Source organism: Phyllostomus hastatus, unplaced genomic scaffold (assembly GCF_019186645.2).
Source record: "Phyllostomus hastatus isolate PE091 unplaced genomic scaffold, TTU_PhHast_1.1 phas_contig_40, whole genome shotgun sequence".
Lineage (NCBI taxonomy): Eukaryota > Metazoa > Chordata > Mammalia > Chiroptera > Phyllostomidae > Phyllostomus > Phyllostomus hastatus.
This window is the reverse complement of record NW_025333872.1, coordinates 91,684,650-91,712,124: the sequence shown is the minus strand read 5'-3', so window position 1 is coordinate 91,712,124 and position 27,475 is coordinate 91,684,650. Positions and strand designations below refer to the sequence as shown.

The 27,475-nt window shown below is 38.3% G+C and overlaps 1 protein-coding gene across 7 annotated transcripts in view; it reads right to left on the bottom strand.

Annotated features, from left to right (window-relative positions):
• SCAF8 (SR-related CTD associated factor 8) overlaps positions 1 to 27,475 on the bottom strand; it is a 191,738-nt gene that overhangs the window by 104,790 nt on the left and 59,473 nt on the right. For 6 of the 7 annotated variants that reach the window (XR_006786131.1, XR_006786130.1, XR_006786129.1 and 3 more), the window contains 8 exons: positions 25,414 to 25,514; positions 22,102 to 22,215; positions 21,002 to 21,158; positions 19,039 to 19,172; positions 17,313 to 17,457; positions 15,462 to 15,530; positions 12,523 to 12,738; positions 10,105 to 11,569 (listed from right to left, as the gene is read on the bottom strand). Coding sequence is in view for 2 of the 7 variants with exons in the window: in XM_045842990.1 (XP_045698946.1) it covers positions 10,119 to 11,569; positions 12,523 to 12,738; positions 15,462 to 15,530; positions 17,313 to 17,457; positions 19,039 to 19,172; positions 21,002 to 21,158; positions 22,102 to 22,215; positions 25,414 to 25,514 (2,387 nt within the window). In the remaining 5 variants the exon portion in view is untranslated. Of the gene's footprint in view, positions 1 to 9,454; positions 11,570 to 12,522; positions 12,739 to 15,461; positions 15,531 to 17,312; positions 17,458 to 19,038; positions 19,173 to 21,001; positions 21,159 to 22,101; positions 22,216 to 25,413; positions 25,515 to 27,475 lie in introns of those variants that run through there. The other variant, XM_045842991.1, reaches the window with a different exon arrangement.

The window sequence follows — 27,475 nt, the reverse complement described above, 5'->3', positions numbered from 1 at the left end:
GTCTGCCATTGATTAAAATGTGGACTACTGATTTCACTTGCCCGGAATATAAAAGCTGTAACGGTTACGAAGAAGACTATAAACACATAGCTTAAATTACAGGCTTCGAATTGTGAGTTTGGGCGGAGGTATACTAGGCACTTAGACTTCTCCGAATTAAGCCCCACATCTATAGCTTTAGGCCAACACATACATTTAAAATAACCGATGTGGCAAAGAAAGATCAGAGTTTTAACAGTTTAAGACTGGCCCTCTTTCATATGAAGCTTTTTAAGTCAAGGTGACAGTTAAATTTTGCATTATCCACTGAGGTATCCAGCTGCTATTTTTCATTGGTTTACATTTGAGAGTTCGGATAACTATGGTTATTGGGGCATTTTGTGATTTCCAATGGAACCAAGATCCCTACTATGTCTTCTTAAAGTGGCAACAATGAGTGACCAGAGAGAGATTTCAGAATCAGCAGTAGTCAAGTAACTTCACTTCTCTCCCCAAACAGATAATTTCCTGAGGCCTCAAATTTCATTGGATTTAGGTACTTTGGGATAAAAGGGCTCTGTACATGTTCTCAAATTCAGTATCACATAGGAAGGCCTAATAAAAAATTGAATCATTTCTCTAAACGTGGTTTCCAAAACAGTGGCTTGACTCAGACACATTCAAGAAAGTAGTTTATTTTGGTGCAACGACTTTTTCTAGCATGAATATATACATGGGCAAAGTATAAATCTTAGCAACTTTTTTCAAGTCCCATGGGAAAACAACCTACTCTTAAAACTTAAGTTCCTACTACATCCTATAAGAAAATCAGGAATAGTATTTTTAAGAACCACATTGTTACTATTAGACATAAATAATTAACAAAGGAAGCTTTCTAATTGTTCTCCCTGAAATTAGATCAACCATTCGTCCAGGCAGGCAAGCCCGTGGGCCAGCAGGATGCAGCCAGCAGCCCAGGGGCTCCGATGGCTGTGCTTACAGGGTGGCACTGAGGGTCAGAAGCACCAAGGCACCTCCAACTGTCTACGCACTGGAGGCAGAAAAACTTGAGAAGATGCCTTAAGCTCCAAGAACCACATAGCTCCCTTCTCTTCCCTCCCCCACGTTTGGGTTAACATGCAAATCCTCACAAATAATCCCTTAATTATTTGCAGTTAATATACAACAGTGATTTGCACGCCCAAAAAGTCACCATGACCCACTATTGACAATTATATCAATAGTGACATCTGTGTAGTACTATATGCCAGGCAGTGTTCTAAGTGCTTTGGTACTCTTCAAATAAAAGTCAGAATTCTCCGTTCAAATGTCTATAAAAGTTATAGAGGCCCTTGTTAAGACACCTGTTTAAGTCAAGGTCTATAGAGCCACGTAATTTGAATTTCAGTCAGATGCAAGGCTGTTGCTTACTTGATCACATAAAAGATTTTGCTGGCTAATTCTATATAAAAAAGAGAACTATACTAAGGTTATAATCATACTAGATAAATTGTGAACTGGTAATTTACTTGGCAAATAACCTACTTCTAATAAACCATTCAAATGGCAAGATGATATCATCATAGCACGTACTTAAGAGGAAACTAACGAGGACACAAAACGGAAAACGCTAACACTTGTACTTTAAAGGACAAACAGTGCTAGTAAAATGGGAAGACTCACGTTGCACTGTTTCAGGTTAGCTGTGGGCAGCAAGGTCTAAAAAACCTCCACGTGTAAAAAAGAATTATTTTTTTAATGCAGGGAAAATTAACAGTGAATAGATTCTTTGCTATGTAATACTAATATTATTGATTACCTTTGAAAATTCCTTTAGTTTAAGTATTACCAAAAAACCTAAGAATATGGGCATTACCAATTCCTCTAAAAAGTTGGGCAGCGCTATTGTATTTGACAGTTTACAACACTTAACGTTAGGAACCCAAATTTGAGTGCTGTAATGCCCAAATTTAAAACAGGGTTCCGTAAAGATGTGTTCTGTCATGCTAATGTGTACCACCTTCCCACTGTGTGTCCCCAAGTGTAAAAGGTCTATTTACTTAATTCTTAAACAGTTACAGAACTTGAGGGGACAGGCTGTTATGAATGGTGTTCTCCAAAAATATTCAGAGCCTCAGAATGTGACCTTATTTGGAAACATGGTCACTGCAGATGTCATTAGCTAAGATGAGGTCATGCTGAAGTGGGGTGAACCACTGGTCAAATATAACTGGTGTCCTTACAGGAGGAAATTTCAGACACAGACACAGAGGAGAAGGTGACGTGAGCACACATGACGGAGACTGCCGTGTGATGACAGACGCAGAGACGGAGGTGATGCATCTGGAAGCCAAGAACCCCTCGGAGTGCTGAGAACCGCGAGCAGTGTGGAGGATAAGGAAGAGTCTTCCTCTAGAGCCTTAAGAAAAGGCATGATCCTGTCAACACCTTGACTTCAGACTTCCAGCCTCCGGAACTGGGAGAGGGTACACATTTGTTGTTTCAAGCAACCCAATTTTTGGTATGTTGTTACAGCAGACCTAGGACACTGATGAAACCAACTTTACAGTAAAATCCATCTTTCCAAAAAAGCACCTTTTAAGTACAGCATGGCTTTGAAGCCGGCAAAACCTGGCTTCAAACGCCTATATGAATCAAAAGCTATGCGACCATGGAGTGCAAGTTTGCTTCTCACTTGCAAAGAAGAGATAAATCCTACTGAGCAGTGGGTATCTGAAGACGCTGATGAATCATGCAAAGTGTCTGTAACGCAGAGGTTAAAAGACACTGAGTGTCTGCACCCACAAACCCCTCTCCCTGTGACGGCAACTTCCAACCTGTGGTCACAGACGCTCTAACAATCCAGAAAGGGGTATGTTGAAGAGAGAGGGCTATATTACATATTATTAGATACATTTTATTTATTTTTTAAAAAATCCAGTCATAAATGAAGTCCTGAAATCTCTAAATCCTTAACCTGGGTATGACCACCGTGACATAAGGGGCGATGTTTTTCAGAACCTTCTGGCGTGGGAAGTGCTACCCTCTCCAACTAAAAGGCTCAATGTAATATCCATCACCACAGAAGGAAAGATCAATTTTTAAACAAGTTCTCCTGTTATATTTTCAAGGATATTTTATTTAATACAAGTATTCTGATTTTACTAATATTCTTACTGATGTGTACACTGACCCAAGTTCAGTAATAAAAACAAGAGTCATGTCATTAAATAATGATTGTTCAAATGCAAGAACATTTTATTTAATGTAATGATCATAACATAAGCAAAATAATAACTACCTGTGGCAAAATTAGAAAAATAGTAACATAACTCACAAATGTGATAAGCATGTTCCCCTGATGTGTGGGTCAGGCACCAGTACGGCCACAATGTTTAGAGTCATCTGTCCAAGGACTCTGCAAAAGGTGATCAGAGGCCGACCATGCTGTGCTGTGAATGAAACCTCCCATAAACCTATGTGTTAGTTAGCTGAGGATTTGAAAGGAAAGAAAACCTAGACTCAGGATATGTATTCTAACAAAGTAAACACTTGCAAACTACCCACTGCCACCAAAGACAAAGGCTAGTCTCTGAACTCTCCAAATCTAAGTGCTGAACAAAGACTAATACTGAATTTTCACTATGTGTAACTTTACATATCTCATTTAATGGATGTCATGGAATATTCTTAATAAATGAGTTTAATACACAAGAAAAACAGGTACTAGTTTTGGCTAGACACACAGTGCATAGATCCCAAATTTTGGAAGGAAGCTGCCGAAGCCACAACCTAAAATGTAAAGTTTCAAGCTATCGCTGGCTCTGCTTTACATGTATTAATTTTAAAGGATAAAAAGTTTTGAAATCTTATTTAATTTGGGGGAAAAGTCAAAAAGAAAAATCTTATTTAATATCAATGCAACAGAAATATACCTTTAAAGAGGCAAGTTATTAGGAAAGTTAACAATATTATGTCATGGTAAAACCTTCGGAGAAACACAAACCCTGAGCACAGAATCTAAGAAGAATGGAGCTGCAATGACTGTTTCACCAGAGTAAAAGACGACAGTCCCACGTACACTTGCAACCACGAAACCACAACTTACGTCGCTGTTTACTGCAGCCTTGGATAAAAGCCTGGGGGGGCTCTTCAAGTTTATGCTTTTGTGCACAGATTTGCCTTTTCCAAAGAGAAGAGGAATAGCCGGTGAGCCTCTGCGATGTATGTCTGGCACCTTATTAGGTGGCATGGACTAATTTTTAAATTTAGTAGACCTGGGTGTCAATCTTTGCTCAAATATTTACAAGTTATGAGACCTCAGGAAGTCACTTAAATCTGAGACTTAGGTTTTTCTTTAGCAAACCAGATAAAAGAACAACTACCTCACAGGACTGTCATGAGGATTATATTATGCAGATAATAAAATTATTCTAGTTCTTCTCATAGCACATGTCCATTGAATATTAACTAGCTCATCAATAATTTTAAAAATTTAACCCTGCAGATTACTCTTAGAGCTTAGAGGTGCAGTAATTTTGTTCAAAGACGTTACATCTAGCAAATGTTAAAAGCCAGTTTTGAAAACCCAAAGGCAGTAAAATCTGTGCTCTCTTTAAAAAGCGTTTCAGCCCTGGCTGGCGTAGCTCAGTGGACTGAGCGTGGGCTGCAAACCAAAGTGTCACAGGTTCGATTCCCAGTCAGGGCACATGCCTGGGTTGCAGGCCATGGCCCCCAGCAACCGCACATTGATGTTTCTCTCTCTCTCTCTCTCTCTCTCTCTTTTCTCCCACCCTTCCCTCTCTAAAAAGTAAATAAATAAAATCTTTTAAAAAATTTTTTAAAATAAAGCGTTTCAATATTGTCAGTCTTTCCCTTTGTTTCTCCTGCTCCTTCAACTGGTCTTCTACAGAAAGGAAAACTTACTCATGGATGCAAGGTATTTAAATGCTGGAAATAACCTTAAAAATCCCCAAGCTGAACGGGAGCAAACTGCTTTCAACACAGACAAATCCAATGGATAGTTCTTGGTCAAAAAGAAGGCTGGAGTGATACGCTGAGGAGGAGGAGATTCCGAGAAGGCAAAAACAAAACCGTGATAGCTGAGCAAGGTGGGACAGGGTGGTGATGGGCTGGGGCAGGGGCAACAACACAGGTCAACCAAGGGCTGCGTACCCACTATTGTTATGCCAGTGTGCCATGCTCATTAAACGCATCTAGTTCTCAGGGCTCCAAGAAACAAGTTTCAGAGGTTCACTCTTTCCCACCATTGAGCTCGGTGCATAAGCGCTCTCTCAGCGTCCTTCATTACAGGTCAGCCTACTATCTGATATTTCTTGTACCACATAAAGTTAAGCCTAGGAGCACAATTCTACCCCTTGATACACCGTGTGTGTGTGTGTGTGTGTGTGTGTGTGTGTAAAAATTATTTAGAACATTTATTCTCTGTTTTGATTACAACAAGGCAGAGTTGGCTCTAAGTGTACATACATGATGAAGAGAGTCCCCTGAAAGAGGCAAGACTTAAGTAGCACGAGAGCAAATGTCTGCGCAAAGCTCATGCCCAATACACTGGTTTGCATTAGTTTTTGATGTGCAACGCACATCTCAGTAGTACCACTAGTAAGGCTACTTCTAGCCCCTGATTAAGTCAATGTTTTCAATTTCGTCCCAAAAGGTTTTTTTTTATAATCAAAAATTTACACACTATCAAGCAAATTATTCTCTGAGGTATCCTAAACAAAGTTTCACTTGAGTCAAAAAAAATTCCTAGCCCTGGCTGGCGTAGCTCAGTGGACTGAGCTCGGGCTGCGAACCAAAGTGTCACAGGTTCGATTCCCAGTCAGGGCACATGCCTGGGTTGCAGGCCATGACCCCCAGCAACCACACATTGATGTTTCTCTCTCTCTCTCTCTCTCCCCCTTCCCTCTCTAAGAATAAATAAATAAAATCTTAAAAAAAAATCCTAAAGAAACCATTTCATATGCTTCCTTCCATCCCTTTTTTGCTATAACTCATTTTTAGATTAATGCTTGAGTTCAAAATATCTGTGACAAAGTACTTCTCTTTTATTCATCTTCCAACACCAATTGCCATAAATAAGTATCTACTTTATTGAAACCCTAAAAATAATTGTGCATCACTCAAGTATTTTACTTAGTAGTTTACAAATCTCAAGTATACAGAATAGGAAATATTTGCATATTTTAATATATGTGCAGTGGTAGTGTGTGGGGGATGCGTGTTCACGCACACACGCACCCAGGAAGGTAGGGCTGTGTGTGTAAATATGTATCACCCAGGCGATTCTGTACTAGAGTGTTTGCGGTGGCCCTTCCAAACCCCCAGATCTTCAAAGAGCTCCATATTTCCTGCCTAGAAACCACAGAAATAGTGTATTTCAAACAGCTTCTGACATGCATGCCCCTCTGTATAGTACAATCTCCAAAAGAAAACAATCTGGGAATTAGAATTTTAAATTATAATTCCAGAGAGTTTTGTTGGGCCAAGGTATCTTGCTTTCAAGTTTCTTATAAACTATAGTAACCTGATGTTTTTCTTCAGTATAAATCAACTTCGGTTACATTTTAAAAGATGTTTTATACAAAAACACAGCATGAATTAAAGAAAACAAGACTAACTCTCTGCCGCACTGCAGCTACGCACAATGTAGTATTTTATCTTGCCTATCTTAATAATACAGAGATAATGCTTTCCTTTTCTATATTATGTAAAATGTTTAAAAAGAAAAATGTTTTCTTTCTTTGAGTTAAAATCCCTTAAAACAATTTATTAATATAGCACCCAATAAAGTAATGATAAAGGCACATAAAGTAAGAAATTTTAACTAAATGTAATTTATCCTTAATTTTAGATGTGCCCATCTAAAATGCATCTATAAAATTCCATAATGAATACTACAATTCTTTGATTATAAGACACTTTTTATATCTTGACATTTCTAAATTAGAGATGGGTTTTATAATCACTGGCATGTCACACTGGAATCATTTTAAAAATTCTGAATGGCACCTTAAATCTGGTGCACTACATGTTTATAAAAAAGTGTTTTTTCCAATTAAAAGAGGTAACTTTTTCTCTTTAAGTGTAATACAACTGCCCCACACCCAAACCAACCCTAAATGTGTAGTTCCATAAACTACAGCCTTTTATATGGGTGAAAGATGGTCAATAAATTTAATGAAGCAACTAAATTACCAGAACTAAAGAAACAATTCTGATAAGAATATAGTAAATAACAACTTTTATCAATTAATTATTATATAATTTCCAGAGTTTTAAGCAAAAAATTTTACACTATTCCATCTTCCTATGCTTTCTAAGTATCTGTCCACCCTATGTACTGATATAAAATCAGAATGAAGGAGCATTCCAACGGTATGCTGCAAGATAAAGACTACTTTGCTATAAAATGTGTTCTATCTATAATATAAATGATCAAAGTACAGAATATGCACTTGTGTCAAGAACAGAAACCAATGTTGGATAAAATGTCTGAAGACATAAAAAAACCATTTCTACATTAACAATGAATGTACAGTAATACTGCAGTCTGCTGAGACTGCCGGTCACATCATCTAACAAGTCACAAATCAAAACGCTATGTGACCTAGCGTCCAATGCAGATACTAACCTGCAGCACTTTAAATCATGTTATTAGAGTGAAGTGGTCAAGGCGCCCCTTGCTTATTTCAAGCTGCCAGCATTCTAGTGACAACACTGTGATTAAAAGCATCAAAAATGTGAGAGGTGCTGTGTCAAACTTATCAAAAGTAAGACAGTCAACACTTCTGTCCATAATTTTAAAAAATGAATGTAAATATCAATTTTGAAAGTCCAGTATGATAATGATGAAACAGCCCTTCTAATATTATACAACGAAACAAGGACAACATGAGAACGAGTACACACAATTTTTTTTCAGCTACACTAGGAGTGTCACTCATTTCCAAGATAGGTTTCTAGATTCTGTGCTGACATCTCACTTGGAGACTCGTACAACCACAATCTTTAAACCAGTGCAATACCTGCAACATATTTTGTTTTCAAGTTTGCACATAAAGCCCAAAGAGTGATTAAAAAGCCTGGGATTAAAAGTCAGTGAAAAGTTTCACATTCTTTCATATTATCTAATCCAAGTGAATGCCAGTAATTTTAATAATGGTAAATGCAACAAAAAGAGTTTGAGAGGAATCGTAGTCAATACAATCTCCCTGAAAACAAGGCAAACCCTCCCCAGACGTTAAAACCGCACTGTCGTCACAGCGTTCCCGTTACCCTAGGGAAAAGATCAGAAGCCAACTGCAATTATGGAACTGAACTGAATCACCTTAAAAATAAACACCAAATTCCCCCTTCCCACTTTTCTGAATAACAAAATAAGGAACATACTATTCCTATCAAAACCTGTAAGAAGACTTTATTTTTGCCCAGGAACCTCAAAGTTCTAGCGCTCTCTAAATCATTAGATAAGGTAAGCAAAAGCCTCCCATTTTGAATATATGGTATAACCGTATGCAGAGAGAAGGAGTGGACAAATCTAACTTAAGAATTCTAGATAAATAGAGCAAATGATGCATTGTTGGAAATACACAGGAAACTAAATGACTATTCATAGGACCAAATGAAAGCCATCGTTAGAAATTAAAAAACACTAATGGTTTTACACATACGTGTATATATGTAAGACCCAAAGGAGACGTGAACATCAGATAAAGGAAAACTAAAATAAAAATAAATAATTAACAGGAAACCAAGACCAAATATTTCTGCTACTCAGTTTACCTTGGAAATAAATCTGAAGAGTGCTCCCCAGAGCCTATGAAACACAGGATGGACACTTTGTATACAAATTAATGTGTTTAAATCCATCAACACCACTATTCACTATGTGCATTAAGATGCTCGCTTCAGGCAAGTGACCGGCCAAGAAGTTTAGTACTAGCGCATCTATGCAGAACAGTAAATGCAGTGTAAAACAAGGCAGTGCAAGCATCTACATGAAGTTTGGGTCCATACTCAATCTGGCTTCATGCTTAACTACATTAAAAAAATTGCCAAATTGCCAATATATTTATTTACAGTATTTCTTATTTTCCCCTCATAAAGGCTAAGAGCTTTAACTATGAGCAATATCAATTAGCCAAATTTCCCTTTCTCTCCAGTTTTTAAAAATATTTTATTATCTAAACTATCAACGTCTATTTTTCTCTGTATGTGAATGAAAATAGACATACAGAGAAACAAAAACCCTGTATGACTTATACAATATACACAGATATTACATACAAACTGAGACTGCATGATTTTTATATTAAAGTACATGCTTTTTCCACCATACAGTTCTTCTTTGTTGTTATTAAGAGTAATAGAAAACTTTTGCAACTAAGCACATGCTGCTAATGATTCAGGGTTTAAGAACTTGTAGGTTAAAAAAATACAATTCCTAGAACACTGTTATCAAACAAGTAAGTTTTATTGGCATCTAAAAACAAAATTCACCCAACATTGAAACGTACTTTAATATTTACGTTGTTGTTTTCTTTTTTCTTTGTACTCACTGTAGTATGAGGAACAAATCACAAACACTTACTTTGGAGAAACAGAGACCATAGTGTAGATTTTACAAAATCACTTTTTAAAATCTCTGTATTGTGCTCCTCAAATACCTAGAGCCAGTCTTTGCATAAAATATCACAGCTTGGTCTATTACCTTAAAATTCTGCAGCAGCCTAAAGATATGGGGTAAGATATACCATGACTTGCTATTTTGAAATATATCTATTGCCATATCCAACCTAATGGTAGTATCTAAAAATTCCTTTCTTCCATAGGAAGTCTCTGACAAGCTGTTATTCATTTCCTTGAAGTTAAAAGAATCAGGGGGCAACATTTATACTTTATCAGAAAAATAAAAAATGTTTACCTACCATGTTCATATTAAGAACAATGTCTATACAAGTCAGTTGTACAATTATTTTAAGAGAAAAGTGAACAGGAACATCAGATTAACTTAATTCTGGCAGACAAAAGTGAACAACTATGGTCCAGTCAGCCATTAATCTATTACAGAGAGATGACAACTTTACAAAAGGTATCTTTTACCTACTGAGTGATGATTATGTCCCCTCAGTTTCTGTGCTTTCTACCACTGGTTCACTTTCTATATCAGCAACTGTGTCACTCTTCTCCTTGTTCATTTCACTCGAAGATGTCAGTTTCTCATAAAGTTCAGGATCATTCTGCACCGGCAAAGGTGGTGGTTGAGCATGTCTCTCAGCATTTTCACCATTAACCTGAGGCACATTATCCCCTTTTCGTTGAGAAGCGGCCCCTTCAAAGAAATCAAAGACCCGAGCTTGAGGAGGGGGGACCCAGGTGTTTTGAATTCGTTCTCTTCCAAGACGACTTCCGTTAATTTCTCTGCAGAAGTCAAAATCTCTGTCATCCCTGTCCCGCTGCCTCTCCCAGTGTCTTCTGCGGTCATCAAAATCTCTGTGCACTTCCTGCCCAAATCCTCTGTTCCAAGGACCACTTCTGGGGTCAAAACGATAGTTTCCCGACCGGAATCTGGCTCGTTCTTCATGTAAGCCTTTTGGCCCAGTGAAGACAGGCAGGACTCGATGCTCTCTCTCATCAAAATCTCTCGGCCCCCACGGTTTCTCCGGATTGAAGCCAAAGTGGTCTCTTCGACCAAGATGATCCAGACCCGGCCTCACGAGATTTTCTCTAAGATCTACAGGAGGTCTTCCAAAATGATCCCTACCATCTAGTGGGGGTCTTCCAGGACCTTCTCTGGGATCTACAGGCCGTCCAACCACCTCCCTAACATCCACCGGGGGAGGTCTACTCATGCTTTCCCTGGTTTCTATAGGAGGAAACCGGTAATCTCGATCTCCTTCCTGTTGAATGTTATCATTCCCAAGTGGTATCCTTTTTTCTGGATTATTAATATTGTCTATACTTTGCCTTCCAGGAACTAGAAAAGGTCTTTCTGGCTGACTAAAAATATCTCCTGGAGGAAAAGGACCACGGGGTGGTGGATGAAGAGCTGAATCAAGTATCGATGGGGGAGGGATTCCTCGCTGGGGTGGAATCCCAGGCTGTAGCAATGGAAATCTTGGTCCAGGTGCCTGTGGCATCAGTCCTGGACGAAGGTCTAACATGGGCATTACAGGCATCCTTTGACTAGAGAGGTTCAAAGGGGGTAAGTTTTGAGGCCCAGCTGGTGGCTGTGTTGCTAAAAGTCCAGACGCGCTGGGGATATTCGGTGGCTGTACGCCGACAAGTCCAGAGTTGTTGGGGAGACTGGGGGGCAGCACTCCCAAGAGTCCGGAACTGCTCGAAGCACTTGGCGGCTGTATTCCCAAAATTCCGGAGTTATTCAGAATATTTGGTGGCTGGACTCCAATAATCCCAGAACTACTGGAAACGTTAGATGGCCGGACTCCAAGAATTTCAGGATTACTCGATACATTTGGTCTTTGAACTCCAAGAATGCCAGCATTGCTTGTCATGTTTGGCGGCTGCCCTAAAAGCGCAGGGCTACTTGGAATATCATTTGGAATCACTAAAATGGAAATGGGGATGGGGGAGAAAACAATTATTCTGGTGTGAAAACTAACACTGTAATTTCCAATAGTTAGCTTAGAATTAATCAGCTACTTATTTCCCAGGATTCAAAGTATATTAAGTAAAAATTAAAGCTAAAATCAATACCGTGTACAGTGAAATTTAAATATAAAAACATAAGTGGGGGTGTTGACTAAAATCTTACATGATCTTTAAGTTAACGAAAATGCCAGGTTTTATACTGATTCTCCATTTTTCACAAAAGTCTTTCTAAACCACAATTCTCAATCTACTAATAGTGGTGCCATGAAAAAAAAGGGGGGCACTTGCTGCTTTTAAACACCATATTTATCTCTAGACCTGGCTAGATAATGCCTTATAGAAGCTATTTATATCTATTAATTGTTTATTTTTATTGTTCTGTAAGTATCCAATAGTTTGTACAATCTTATTTTGATAACAACATATTAAAGCGGTCCCAATAAGCAAAAAGGAGGAAGAATGGCCTTAATGGAAAAGTGTCAAAATCTACACCATTCTGAACAGAACGCCAAACTGGTTTTTAACAGACATTTCACCATGGCTGGTGTGGCTCAGCTGGCTGGAGCGCTGTCCCATAAACTGAGCAGTCATGGGTTTAATTCTCAGTCGGGGCTCGTGCCTAAGTTGTAGGTTTAGTTCCCAGTCGGGGCATGTACAAGGGGCAACTGATCAATGTTTCTCTTTCACATCAGTGTTTCTCTCCCTCTCCCCCCTCCTCCCGACCCCTCTCTCTCTAATATCAATAAGCATGTCCTTGGGTAAGGATGTTGAAAAAAGAAAAATCAAATTTCAACATTTGTGCCTTAAACTGGTTACAAATGCATGGCACCTCAGAATTAAAACACAACCACAGAGAAGCAGTGCTTATGATTTAACTATTTATTTGTGGGGATTTGTACTTTCATTTACCTGGTCTGGTGTTTTCACCAGAAGAAATCTGGTGGTCTATAAGATGAGGTACTTTTTCTTCAGGCTCTGCTTGTTTAGCAGGGTTAAAAACATTTCCGGCTGGCAGAGTGGAAGCAGCAAGATTGCCGGCAACAGGACCACCTGGTAAAACTAGGCTACCAAATCCAACCTCCTTCACAGTTTCTGGAGTCATGGATAATGGTGGCTGCACTAAAGCTGTTTAAAGAGGGAGAGAATATTTTCAGACTCAATTGTCTAATAATCCATGTGCTAAGTTAATATTAACCATGACTAACAATGGCCTTCCCGAAGTTTTAAATGACTTCCTATTCTCTCTCCCCAGGTGTTTGGTTAAGACTGCTCAATTAACATGACACACAGTAAGTCCTCACCTACTGTTGTGGATAGGTTCTGTGACTTTAAAATGATGCACAACAAAACCAATTTTACCACAGGCTAATTGATATAAATAAGAGTTAAGTTCCCACAGCATCTCAGAAACATTATAACCAAACAACACTGAACGCAACGACATTATTCGAGGACCTGCTGTATACGAATTCTCTTCTGACCCCACTGTTCCACTTATAATGAAAACTAACTTTCAGCAGCAGCCTCAGTGTTTCATTTTACAGCACCTCCGTGTCACCCAGCACTTTGTGTAACAACTGATGCTCAAAAGGATGAATGTGTCGCCATGAAGAGGATATATTTTATTTAGAAAACTTTTTAAAAAACTGCAAAATTTTTTTAAATATTTGCACAAAGATGTTTACTAACATAAGGACCAATAACTTCAGAAAATCCCAGTAATACAAACCCCCCCGAAACCCAGTTTTCCAAGGATGCTAGTCCATGTATGTATGAACATACAGAAATTTGTGCAGACTGACAAATATGTGCGAGAATAAAAATCTGCCCAATCCCCTTGAAATTACAATGGACCACAGTCCTTGTATTCACTACTTTTTGTCAAACAGGTAAGAAATCATCAGATGGGAGGAGATAAAGTGGGCTAGAAATTCAAAGAATGGGTAGAAAAGCCCCTCAATGATATAGAAAAGTCTGTATCATTTACATGTTAAAAAATAGAACTAGAGGAATATAAAATCACAATTAAATATTTAGGATTTTTAGTCCAATTTATACCACAAACTGTTAAGTCATTTACTCGGGGATTTTCAGGAACTGGATTAGCCCCACATTTAACTCTCAGCTATCTGGGCAGCCTGTGAGCACACAAGGAAGCTGTAAAGCCGGGGTGAAGCCACCTGGGACCATGTATCAGGAGAGTATCTGGAACACAGTGGCATTTCTCTTTCTCCGTTAAATTGATCCCAGATTTCCCAAGACAAGCAAATTAAGAAAAAAATAACGGAGAGGGAGGCTCTAGGATGAGTCTCTATAAATGGTGAACGCTTTTCCAATTTTTAGAAAAAATAATTCTTCCTACTTAAGTAGTAACCAACAATAACAAAAAAGAATTCTAGATACCAAAGGAGAGTAAACAGTTTAAAAATGTAAGGAAAATGGGTACTATCAAAAAGGAAACTCTCTATCATATACACCCTTTTTACAATAAAGTCCTCTGGGCCAATATTGGGCTAAAAACACTAAGAAACTCTCAAAAACTGATGTAGTCATCTCAACAAGATACAGAGGCAACAAGAACAATGTGTCACAGTCAAGGATGAAGTTGAAATGCAAAGAGAAAAGTGAATGCAACTGCATAATCTACCAACAGTAAAGGAAACAAGGAGAAAGAGGTGAAGGGAAAAGGAGAAGAGGAAGAGAAGAGAACCCTCTCCCAGCCTCAGCTGTTGACTGGTAATACCTTAGAACTAACTCACTGCTCTCAAAAATGGCATTCACAGGAAAGAATTTAGCATCTACCTGTACAACTGTATTTCAAGATAACTACATACTACTGGTTAATAAGGTGTGTGTGTGTGTTTTATTTACTTACTTTTAGAGAGAGGGAAAGGAGGGGAGAAAGAGAGAGAGAGGAACATCCATCAACTATCCCTCACACGCCCCAAAGTGGGTACCTGGCTTGCAACCTAGGCATGTGCCCTGACTGGGAATCGAACCTATGACGTTCTGGTTCGCAAGCCACTGGCTCAATCAGCTGAGCCACACCAGTCAGGGCAAGTTTTTCTTTATAGAAAAATTCTACCTAAGAAATATGTAAGGAATTATAAAAATAAAAAAACGACCACTTTGAAACTAATGAAAAGTAGATTCAAGTAATAATGATCAATGAATGAAACCATCAGATGCAAATTTTAAGGGAAACATTTTAATCACCAGGTTCCACTACCTGAATGCTCTGGTACATCTTAACATCATTTAAGGAGGAAAAGAAGGCACTGCATAGCTCCTGATATGATGTAATATCAGGTCGATAGTACCCCACCTTTAAGAATTCTCACCAAAAAAGTTGAAGTGAAATCAAAGCAAGTCTTTGGTGCTAAAAACTTCCTATTTACAGGAAATTCAAAGAGTTAGAAGAACAGATTCAGTACCACAAAGAAGCAAAAAGAGCAAACCCATTATTTGGAATCTTGCATATTAGAAGTGAACTGTTTCTCCAACAAGTTAAAGAACTAAAGAATTAAAAAAGAGAGGTTTGAGCAGTACTACTCTAGATTAAGATATTTCACACACACACACGCTCACGCATACACATATGATAGGGAGGCCCTTCTCTGAGTTTTGACTAAAGTAAACTAATCATAAAAAGATATTTTGAGACAAGAGAGTAAATCTGAACATGGACTGTCAAGTGATGCTGTTAACATTCTAGAGTAATTTAACAAAAAAAGAGAAATGCATGTATGGAAACTTTCATCATAAAAAATGAGCAATAATTCACAAGAATGAGAAATGACACATTAACGCTACCAGGAAGGAAGAAAACCCGAAAGCGGAAGACTCACGTGTTGGTACTACTGGTGGGATAGTAGGTGGTGGTACAACCGGTGGCGGGACTGGAGGCGGCATGAAACCTACATTGAAAAAATAAAAAGGCCCCAAATAAAATAGTATAGGAAAAGTTACTTCTTTTAAATCAAAGATTTCAATAACTCTAAGTGAAATCCTACTTCCTTATAAAAGTCTTTCATTACTGCAACCTCGTATTTGTGAAGGTATCTTCCATTTCAAAAATTACTTTTACATATACTCCCTTATTTGATCCGTAGTAAAGTACAGAGTAAGCTAAGTAATGCATAAAGATCCTCATCCTGAGCAATCCTATTTTTCATTCATCTGTTGCTGTGGCACTCTCTATAATGCCATAAAATTAAAGATTAATACAAGCCAGGCAGCCTGCTTATATGTTAGCATTGTGAATGACCTGGGGAGTTAAATGCTACATTTCAGGTTGCTCATCTTACTTGCTCATCTTACATGCAACATCATCTGTAAAAGATGCTATTGTATTTCTTTGATATATATGATGTTTACCCACTAGATCAAATATTTTCATCAACCTTTGTTGTTATGTTTTCAGGATTAAAATAAATCTTCAATGTAATACTGGCTGTTTCATGATTTTAAATATCAAATATTCAAACTATAAAACCTGCTTCCTAGCGTTTTTAAAGTACGGAGCTAACATTAAACCCAATTAGAAACAGCTGCTGAAAATAAGGAAATAATAAAAATATATGATTTTCAACAACTGAATGCTAGACAATGACTTTATAAAGTCTACATGGTATGTATGGTGCTTGAAACAATCATTTAAATATGTTCTGAATAAAATTTTTATTTTTAAAATCACAAATACAGAAAACATTTCACAAGAGTAATTATCAAGTATGTAATATATACAGAGATAAAGTTCTAATTAAAATCTGTATCAAGTTATATATTAAACTGTAGTTTTAAAATTTTATAAGACAAATTACAACCACTTTCAGACTATGAATTCACTTTTTGGTCTTGTTAATATTTTTAAGAAATCTATTTAACAGCTAAAAACTTAAGTTACAAAAATCAAATTATAGTACCTCATTTCTATAATAGGCAAATAATTCTATATAAGCAATTATTTATATTTAATTGATGTTACTTACATAAACTATAGTTTTTACCTAGAAACACTGATTTAAGCAACTTTTATCAACAATTAGATAAAAAAAATGTATTATGGATTCAATTAGCATTTTAAGATATTACTTCTAGCCCTGGCTGGGTGGCTCAGTTGGTTGAAGCACTGTGCTGTGCACCAAAATGTTGCAGGTTTGATCCCTGGTCACAGCAGGTAAGGGAGGAAACACGTGTGTGTGTGTGTGCGCGCGTGCACGCATGTATGTATCTATGTATTTATTTCTCTTTCTGTTTCTCTCTCTCCCCTCTTTCCCTTCCCTTCTGTCTCTAAAAAAACAAAACAGAAAAAACAAAACAAAAACTGAAACCAGTAACCATATCCTTGTATGAGGATTAACTTTAAAAAATTTCAACATAAGGTTTATACTATTTTAAGAGCATTTCAATAATTTTAAAGATTCCTTTTCTTCTCTCTGTCAATGCTTCTTAAAGTATGGTCCTTTGACAATGTGCATCACCTGGTGGGCTTGTTAGAAATGCAATGTCTTGTCCGCCCTTAGTCACACTGAAGCAAAGGAGGCTGGCCCAGCTATCTCTGCTTTCCCATACCCTCCAAGTGACTCCAGCCTAAGCTAGGTTTGAAAATCACAGCTCTACAGCATTTTAGCCTGGAAAAAGAACAGTTTAAGTAATATTCTACATAGAGTTCCATTAATAGGACAACATTTCCTTACCAGGAGGTGGTTGTGAAGGGTTGAAACTTGCTCGTAGAAAAGGAGGTGGAGGGATTGGACTGAAGCCAGGAGGAGGAACCGGCATGGACACAGGAAATGCTGGTGGGACTAAACTAACTGTAGGCACAGCTGGTGCTACTGGAATCTTTGTGGGTAGAAAATAAAAAGTCCATAAATCATTTTATCCATCTGCAATGATTACATCTTGGAATATCTAAAGGTAAATTATTTCTATTTTTTGTTTAGGAAGGTAACAAATACCATTATATTAAGCTGCTTTGCTTTTTCCTTTTTGTATACTTGTAAGTAAGCCTACTTGGGGTAAAAGAAAGGCATTATTATTTGACAGACAGTGCACATAGAAATTGTGAAATCTAACATTCAAGTGATGTGCAGTAATGGGCACCTATTTCAATAGTACCTATCAGACTCAATTTTAAATTGCCATTTTCCACTAAGTTTGTAACACCTACCACTGTTATGCAACCTACCACCAGGAAGCATGTCAATAACAGCTTTAAAATGACTCCAATTTCTCATAAATTCATTTTCTACTACTGGCATAAAAACTCTGTACTCATCCTAGGTACAATAATTCCCAAATAAATATTTATCTGCACTATTGTTGTACCTTTCTTCTAAATTTCCTGTTGTATCAATGGTCTATCCAACATCTTAACTTCACTGTCTGAAAGACACTTGATATACACAAAACTGAACTCCCAATTGTTCTTCCCGAAAGAACTCTTCCCACAGACTTTCCCATTTTCAGATAATAGTAACTCCCTCTTTCCAATTTCTCATACCAAAAGCCTGGCCTCTGCTTTCTCTCACAACTCAAAAATCTAATCTGCCATGAGTCATGCCATTGGTCAGACCATCAAAATACACCTAATATCCCACCGCTTCTCATTCCCTCACCGCTATCAGTCCAGTCTGAGTCATCACCACCTCGAATCTGAATTGCTCCGACTGCCTTTTCACTGGTCGCCCTGCTCTCATCAATGCCCGCTGGCCTATTCGCAAAACAATATCCAGTGAAATCCTTTAAAACTTTTAAGTCAGGTCAAGACACTTCTTCCTTCAAACCCTCCAAAGACTCCACGTGGCAGAGAGAAAACCAAAGTCCTTCTAGGTCTCCTTTTTGCAGTGCTGCCTCTCACTCACTGTCCTCCAGCCCACTTGCTATTCCTGGAACACACCAAGCGTGCTCCTGGCCTGGGGCCTTCTCCTTGGATAGCCAAATGGTTACTTCCCTCAGGAACTTTAAGATGTTGCTCAAATGTCTCATTCTCAATTATCTACCTTGAGCACGTGATTTAAGACTGTATCACCTACCCAGGCTGATCATCCTTATACTGTCTTTTTCCTTCCATAGTAACTCATAACTTTATTTACTTTGTATTTTCTGTCTCCCTTTTTGAGAACAAAAGCTCCAAAAGGGCAGGGGTTTCATTTTGTTTTTCCCCCACTGATTTACCCCAATCTCAGGTGCCTAAAACAGTAAATGTTACAGAGCAGACAATTAGTAATTATCTAGTCAATAAATAAATACTTAAATATAAATTAGACCATCTATAAAAATTTTTTTGGAAAAAAGAAATGTTTGATGTAACTCATTTTTATTCCACTTTAGACAATTGCCCCCAGTTTTATAAAGTCAATACATGAGTAAAAACAGAAATGTAAAACAAAACATTCAACCACAAAAACACCCAGCACTAACCTGTAACATAGCAACAGGTGGAGGAAAAACCTCTGCCTGGGTCGTGACCACTGTCTCCTTCTCAACTGGAGGTGGGCTTTGAGTTGTCGGGACGGTCTCCTTAACAGGTTCCGAGCTTTTCACAGTTTCCCACTCTAAACAAAACATTTGAAATTGATTTCCTCTAGATAGGTGCAACTTTTAATCTTATTTCTATGTATACATTTACTCCATGCTTGTCTAATTCCTTCAACTGCCTGGCACACCTATCTTTAAAGATGTGTTCACAACTATAGATGCCAACCTAGGTTTTGCCCAGATAAATCTGATTCGGATACTAAGGAGTCCAAAACATGACACAAGCCAAAAATGGAAGATGTTGAAATATCTGGTCTAGAGAAAACACTTAGAAGGAATCTAATAGGTATGTATCTCAAAGGCTGGCTGACACAAGAGGAACCAACTTTATTCCATATTTTGTCACAAGGGCAGAGTAGCAAATACTAACCCGATACAGAATAATCTTTCTGAATACACAGCTAGGCAAAACTAGAACAACGAAGCTTTGACGGTTCCTCCAATGGTTCTCCATCTCCCTCAGATAAAGGAGCAGAGTCATTATAATGACGGCCAAGACTTTACACGGCTTCTTCATCCGCTCTCTCTGACTGCATCTCCTACCACACACTCTTCCACAACTCTTCGCTTACCTTGCTCAAGCCATGCCGGTCTCATGATTTTTTAAATAGACTTTGCACTTGCTGTACCACTACACGGGATGTTCTTTCCCCAGGTGGCTGCACATCTCACCCCTTCAAACACCGCCCTCTCCATTAGACCTCCAACCACTTACACGGAACTGTCTCCACACTAAACGCCTACCCCCTTCTCTGCTCTACCTCACTAAAACCTGGCAACACAAAGTGCTGTATAGTTTATGTCTTTTGTTCACGGTCTTTCTTTCCACTAGAGCATGGCTGGCAAACTGCCCTGCACTAAAGAAGTTTAGACTTTGCAGGCCGTGTGTCCTCTGCTGCAAGTGGGCACGCCTGTGTTTCTGTAAACGGCTGCTTACAGGACAGACACGGGCAAGGTCTGCCCGGAGGCCAGAGGCTGCCACCCTCTGCGCGAGTGCGCACTGCAGGAGAGGGGGCGTCTGCCTGCCTGCCCGCCTTGCCGCTGTAATCTCAACCCCTAAAATTATGCCTGGCAAAGAGCAGGACTAAAATACTTGTTAAGTGAATAAATATTCTGGAGGAACATCCATACAAAATAAAAACAGAAACGGACAAGAAAACAACCAAAAAAAGTGTCTGAATATATGCACTGGCCTAAGAACAAAAATATCCTAAAAATTAGCTCATTATGCTAAAAATATGTGAAAAAATAACGTATCATATTTCAATTCTTTTAAGTTTTTTTACTGTTTATAATTACTAATCATTTTTAACTAAAATTTTTAAAAATAAAAAAGACAAGTTTTTAAAAAGAGCAAGCCAGAAGATCATTTGTTATAAGCGTTCTCAAATTGCATGCATATGAACCATAGCTCTCTAAACAAAGTCTATTCCTGCCATTCTCAACATGGATACTAATCAAAATAACCTGGGAAGTTTTTCAAAGAAGCTTCTGAAGTCTCCAGTTCTCATTTAAACTCAAGGAATTGAAATATTTAGTTTAAAAAAACCTCCATACATACAATATGCAACTCTCTCTTAAGAGAGCAAAATTTTGTTAAAAGACAAGCATGCAAAATGCTACATTTGTAGGCTTTGAAAACACCACCTACACGCTGACACTAAGAAACAGAACCCATCAAGCATGTGCATTGAACACTGTAGTGTTTCATCTTTTCTCTCCTTTTGGAGGGAAGAATCCAGGAGCTAGAACAATCACAATTCGCCCTATCATGAAAAACTCGTATCAACTACAACCTTTTAAGTGTACTTTTTTAAAACAATAAAAGCACCCTTATGGTTCTTACCAGTATTTACGGTTTCCTGGTCAATCATGCCTCCTTCTGCAAAACCTTCCAAGTCATCCACTTTGACTTTTTCCCACGGTATATATGTCACTCCAAGATCCACATCCCAGAATTGCTTGTATTCTGTTTTCACACCCTTGTTTAAAGCCCAAGCAATCTATCAGGAATGAGAAGAGGAAAAAAGAAAGCTTATAAATACTGCAAAAACAAGGTAAAACATTCAAAAACATGTAGACAATGTAAATACAAATAAAACTAGTTTTAAAAACCAGTGGACGAGTACAGCATCACTGCTGAAAGAGCAGTAGCCACGAAAAATTTCTCCATGTTCTGCTTTTGTCTGTAAAATAAGTCCTGCACTAGACACCGATGGTGTGCAATTTATTTCCACTTCTTACTGTAACTTTAAAACACATTTTCAGAAACAATATCCAAATCTACTTTTCACCATAAAGATGTCAAGCTACATTACCGATAATTGGAATAGTTATTGTAACTTAAATAAGCTGTTGGTACTCCAGAAAACGGGAAAGGGACCAGTGACAGACACTTTAGTTTATAAAGAGAGACTCTGCCATAAAGGGACAAAGCATGGGCATATTAACTCCCTTGAAAGCAGTTACCTTAAGGTTTCTAATTCAGCTGCAGGCACTGATGGCATAAATTATCTCCAAATAGAAGTGAAGTGTAAATTAGTCATAGAAGTAAAATTGGAAAAATACATAATACAGTTTAAAGACTAAGAGGAGAATAAAAATAAACCCTTTACAAGGGCCTGAGTTATATAAGACAAGAAGTTAAGAAGAAGAAATTAATACTATAATTAAGGGGTATGATTAGGGAGCATTGAGAAGTAAAGACAAACTTACATAAATTAGAAAGATCTGCTCATAAAATGGTGACCTGTCCACGTGTGATTTAAAAGAACTGTTTGACTAAATATGGTTATTGTTTTACCATATCTGCTTCTATAACCCAACAATACTGAAATAATAAATTTGTCATAGTTTGCCCAAAACATTAAACAAATGAATTAAACACAGAAACATTCTAATAATCCAATAAAACGAAAGCCATGTTTCCCTCCCCCCCAGCCTCACCTTAATGACCTTGGACCCAATTTTATACGACCCAGAACTAAGCTTCTGAAGCGCCCGAAAGGAATCTTGTCGATGAACCATGCAGACATAAGCGCAGCCCCGGGGAGGAATCATCTATTTAAAAAAAAAGTTTACTTTAGAAGGGGTATATGGAGTACAATTCATTTTGGCATTTTAGGGTTTTAATGGAACAGAACATTGACTATTGACAAATACTGAATTGTTTTCCCTTTTCTTCCTCCAGCTATCTGTTTATTGGTTCAATTCATGTGCAACTAATTACTTAGTTTTAAAAAAATTCAAAAATTCAAAAATTAGTTGGATCTTATTCTAAGCCATGATGTATGTGAAATTTTAAATAATCACATAAATTATAAAGTTTCTCTGATACACAGTAAAAACTATTTTAAAAAGTATAAAGACCTGCATACAATACTACCTAATAAAAGAAAAATAGTATTGTATGGCCAACATATTTGAAGGCATACAATTTATTCACAGTGTAAGGTCAATTTTTTCAAATGTTATATTGAATAATGTATGAAGAATTTTTGTTTTGGGTATCTTATCCCTAACACAAAATCTGTAATCTACAACAAATGATAAAAAATAAAGCCTTTCAATTTTATAAAACGTAATTTTGTCCAAGTACTTCTGGAAATAGATTTTAAAATGAACACCAAAATAGCCTCAGTGTAAGGATCTAAGAGTTTTATTTACAAAGCATTTAACTATTTAACAGACTATCAGATCATAAAAATACCCTTAATGTATTAATTCAGAAAAACAGACAGCATTTCAATTTCTTTTAAAGAACTCAAAAGGTATTCTATCACTTTATTATAACTCAGTATCTCATAAGCTCTATTTGTCAAAATAAATAAAAACCTTTCCCTTGGTCTTGCTAGCACTTCAAGCTACTGTCACTTTAATACCAACCCTTTCCAAAGAGAAGTCCACCTAACCCCTACATACTTCAACTCCTATGATATATACCCGACTCCTTACCAACCCACTGAAAGTATTTTCTTCAAACTCTCTAGTGACCTATTAAATGCTAAACCTAATGGTCCTCAAACTCCCCTAAAACCAAGTAAAAGATTTCTAAATCTTATTATCAATTTTTCAAATCCAAGATTTTATCACTAGCCATTCGGTATACTTCAGTTCACAAAATAACTCAGTGCCTATTATTTGTAAGCCCTACGCTTTTATTTTTTCATATAAAATGTTCTATTATTCATATGCAAAACATAATAGATGTACAAATATATATACACAGATGTACAGATACTTGTTTTGTCTCTATAGTCAGCAAAGTCCTCCTGCTGACACGGCGGGAAATACAAATAAAGGAAGACAGGCCCTGACCACCTCCAGGCTCCAACTGGGAAAGACGAGAGGTACACGGAGAGCTGCTGGGTAAGCCCCAGCTAGTACCTCGTGTGCCAAATGGGGTGCCGAGTCAATGCATCTAGGGGACTCTGGAGGACTGAGGGTTCCCAGCAGTGCTGGTAGTCAAGGAAGGCTTCCTAGAAAGCAGACTTTCCTCTGGGCTTGTTACAGACAGACACACCAGGCAGAGGGTCCAGTTGCTCTCCCTGGTATCCTGTGGACCTGGTATGTTTTCTCCATGTAGCTCACGTTTATTATCTCTTATTTCTAAGAGTCTTTATTCCCTCACTGGCGTCTTGGCCCATTTTACTCCATTTACAACTCTGCAGCGGAACTGTGCACGTCACCTGACCGGGGCCAGCTGGCTCCGCCTGCTGTCAGTGGTGCTCTCGTCCACAGTGGGGTTGGTTAGCAGACTGGTGGGTGCAAGGGCCCCCGGCTACACAGCTTATCCCAGCTCCATGTGGCCTTGCATCTTCCGTAAGACTAGTCCGAACTTCACCACATGGTGAGTTCAGTACGATGCTTTTAAAAGGTAACACAGAAGAGGAGGGAAACTGATGCCCAAATGGCTGATGTAAGAAACTACCAACACCACGAAAGAGGTGAAAATCCAAAACGCCACTTGGATTCAGGATCTGTTCAGTGCTGTGGTGCTAGCTTTACAGCACTGTGATAGGCTTCTAAAGACACTGATCATGGGCATCTGTTTTGTTTTGTTTTGTTTTGTTTTTTTTGTTTTCTGAGATGCAGCAAGGGCTGAGAACCTCTAGTTTGAGGGCAGGGAACAATCAGAAAAAAATTTAGAGGTTGTATGTTCATGGATTCTGAATGACAGTTATGTTTTGACAGGTGAACTTTAAAATACCTACAGCCCTCTCATGGTGTAGAAAGAGGAATCTGAAATAACTAGTTGGAACACTCAACCAATCACCTACTTATTAACCAATCACCAACTTCTTATCTGGGTAACTCAGGCAAGTCACTTAGTTTCTTCACTGGTAAGTTAAAAGACATTTGAATTACTAACCGAACATCTTGTGAGGCTCCTATGAGATCAAACACAGTTGAAAGCAAAACACAAAATGATCAAACTCAATTAAAATAAACAATGCTATTATTAATATAGAAAAGTCAAGTTTGGGCATATAAGGAATGTTGGGGTCTAACACTAGAAAGGAAAACCAGCTAATTTTCTAGTAAATAACAAGACATAGTATAATAACACTAAATACAATCATAGAGTTAGTTCATTTTAAGTGTCCTCAAATAAACAAATACAAAAGCATTTCTTTACTTAGTTTTGGCCCCCGGGAAAAACAACCACCTTTCAAGAAGAGGAAAATACTCAAAGGACAGTACGTGAGGCGGAATCACTGAAAGAACTAAGCTGAGGAGTGAAAAAGTTAAGCTCCAATGACTGGAGATGCCGTGGCCACACGGGTCCTCCTGTCTAAGGCTGGCTTTCAGAGGAAGAGACAGGGAGGGGCGGAAGCGGAGGGAGGAGGCTGGCCAAAGACTAGGACCCCAAGTCCAGCTGTGTCCCCAAACTACCTACATGCTTATGTGCACGGGAGTACAATTCTGTGGGGCTTAGTTTCCTCCTTTCCTTCTTCTAAAAAAGGAATTAAACTAGATCACACTAGTTCCTGCAACTCAAACACTTGACGTTTGTAGGAATCAAGTACTACACCACTATAAATCCCCTAGGAATTTTTGTTAAGAATTCCATTTTAAAAATTAATTAAGCAAGGCAATAAACAACAGCAGAATATACACAGAACTGAAGAAAGTCAGACAATCCTCGTAAAGATGAGTAAAGGCAGATACAACTGACTAATTAGGAACCAAAATGACTCTCTGTATGAGTGAAAACCCTATTCTTTTTAACTTTATTTTTCAACAACTGATACTTACATTAATGGATTCAATTTGTCCAAACTCTTCAAAAAGGTTGGTTAAATCCTGTTGTGTTGCCTTCTTGTCCACCTGACCAACCCAGAGAGTAGTACTGCAGACTGTCAAGACATAAGAGACAAATGACCTAAATCACTGACAGTTACTTTTTTCAAGGTGCTAAGGAAAAAGCTCTATGAACAATAACATTAAAATTTAAGACAGCATATTTAAAATAGGTGTTAAACGACATTTCTATCTGTTATATTTAGAAATCAACTAAAATCTTAGGCATCCATTCACATCTATGCCAAGTCAACCTTTGTCGTGTCACCTGTTCTCAAGCTGGCTACACACCTGAATCACCTGTGGGAGCCTGGGCCCCCCTGTGTAAGACGGTGAATGGTATGGAGTATAACGGAGTAGGGGTTGGGAGTTTTAAAACACCATGGGTAATTTGAATGTGCAACAAAGTTTCAAATCCACTTTTCATTGCAATCCTGTATACCTTTTAAGTATTTTTCCAGGCTGGAAAGATTAGTGGATATTTCTCCCTAATCAACAGTTAAATCCCAAATCAGTATCTTATCCTTAGAAAAACAATTTGCATGAAGATACAAACAGTAAACGGCTGAATTAGAACTTCTTCAGTGTTAAAATGAAAGACATGGAATCCACATGCCATTAATAAACAAACGTCACACGTGAGACCTCTTACCACTGCTAGCTATTACTGTTCCCGCCTCCATTAACATCTCCTTTTCCTGAAGACACTTACTTTAAAAATATTTACAGGCAGTACAGTTGCAGAGTTTTAATGTACAGTTGACCCTTGAACAACATGGGTTTGAAATCTGCAGGTTCGCTTACATGTGAATTTTTCTCAATACATAAAGTCGGCCCTCCATGTCCCTAGGTTTTACATCTGAAAATTCAACCCATCGCAAACGGAAAACAGTATTTTCAATCCACCACGGGTAACTCGAGGAAGTGGGAGCCAAATGCACGCATTGTTCTAAGTCATTTTATGTAAGGGGCTTAAGCGACCTTGAAGTTTACTGTCGTTGAGGGGGTCACAGAACCCATCTCCCAAGGATACCGAGGGATGACTGTAGCTAAGATTCCAGGCAGTCGAGTCGCAGGCAGGCTTTCAACTACTGGGGCGGGGCGCAGGGGCGGTCAGCGCTTCTGACACCCACAAGAGTCAAACACCAAACTGCACTTGAACTTTCATCAGTGTCATTTTCAAAGAATAAGTTTCCAGCTTTTTGATTACCTTTGATTTATAACAGGGCAGGACTAGAGTAGGTTTCACTCTAGAGCTAATTTAGAACGACAGGAAAATGTAACTATTATAAGATGCCCACTGAATGTGTTTTCAGCCAGGTCTCTCCTCTGGCTGGTCGGAACACAAACATTTTCCACGTTTGCATAAAGTCTGGGAATCGTTCAGCTAAAAGATCCCAGGCAATTGTTCTTTCCCTACTATTTCTTCTTTGCCTCTTGTAGTCTCACTCTATGCACATGTAATTTATTCAACAGTCTCAAGGGAACAAGTTTTCTTTTGCTACTATTACAAAATACCAGAAACTTAGTTTAAAACACACAAAAATGTGTACTTTCACAGTTTTGATGTTCCTAAATAGGGTGAGCTGGCTGCATTCTTTCTGGAGACACCTTGGGAAAATCTGTGTCTTTGCCTTTGCTAGCTTCTACAAGCTGTCCGCATTCCTTGGGTCATGACCTCCGCCTTCAAAGCCAACAGCGCAGCATCTACCAATGTCTGTCTTTCTCCCTCCATCTTCACATCACCCTTTCTCTCTCTGGCCTTCTTGTTTCCCGCTTATAAAGATCTATGTATTGCACCGAGTCCTCCTGAATAATCCAAGTTAGTCTCCCCACATCGAGATGCTTGTTAATCAGGTCAGCAAAGTCCCTTTTACCATAACATATTTACAAGCTACAGTGATTTAGATGTGGACATCTTCGGGGGACCATTGATCAGCTCTCCACAAATGCTTAGCAACTTTCTGGACCTCTCTCACTGAACAGCTCCCACCTCTTCTTACTCTGTCCTGCACAT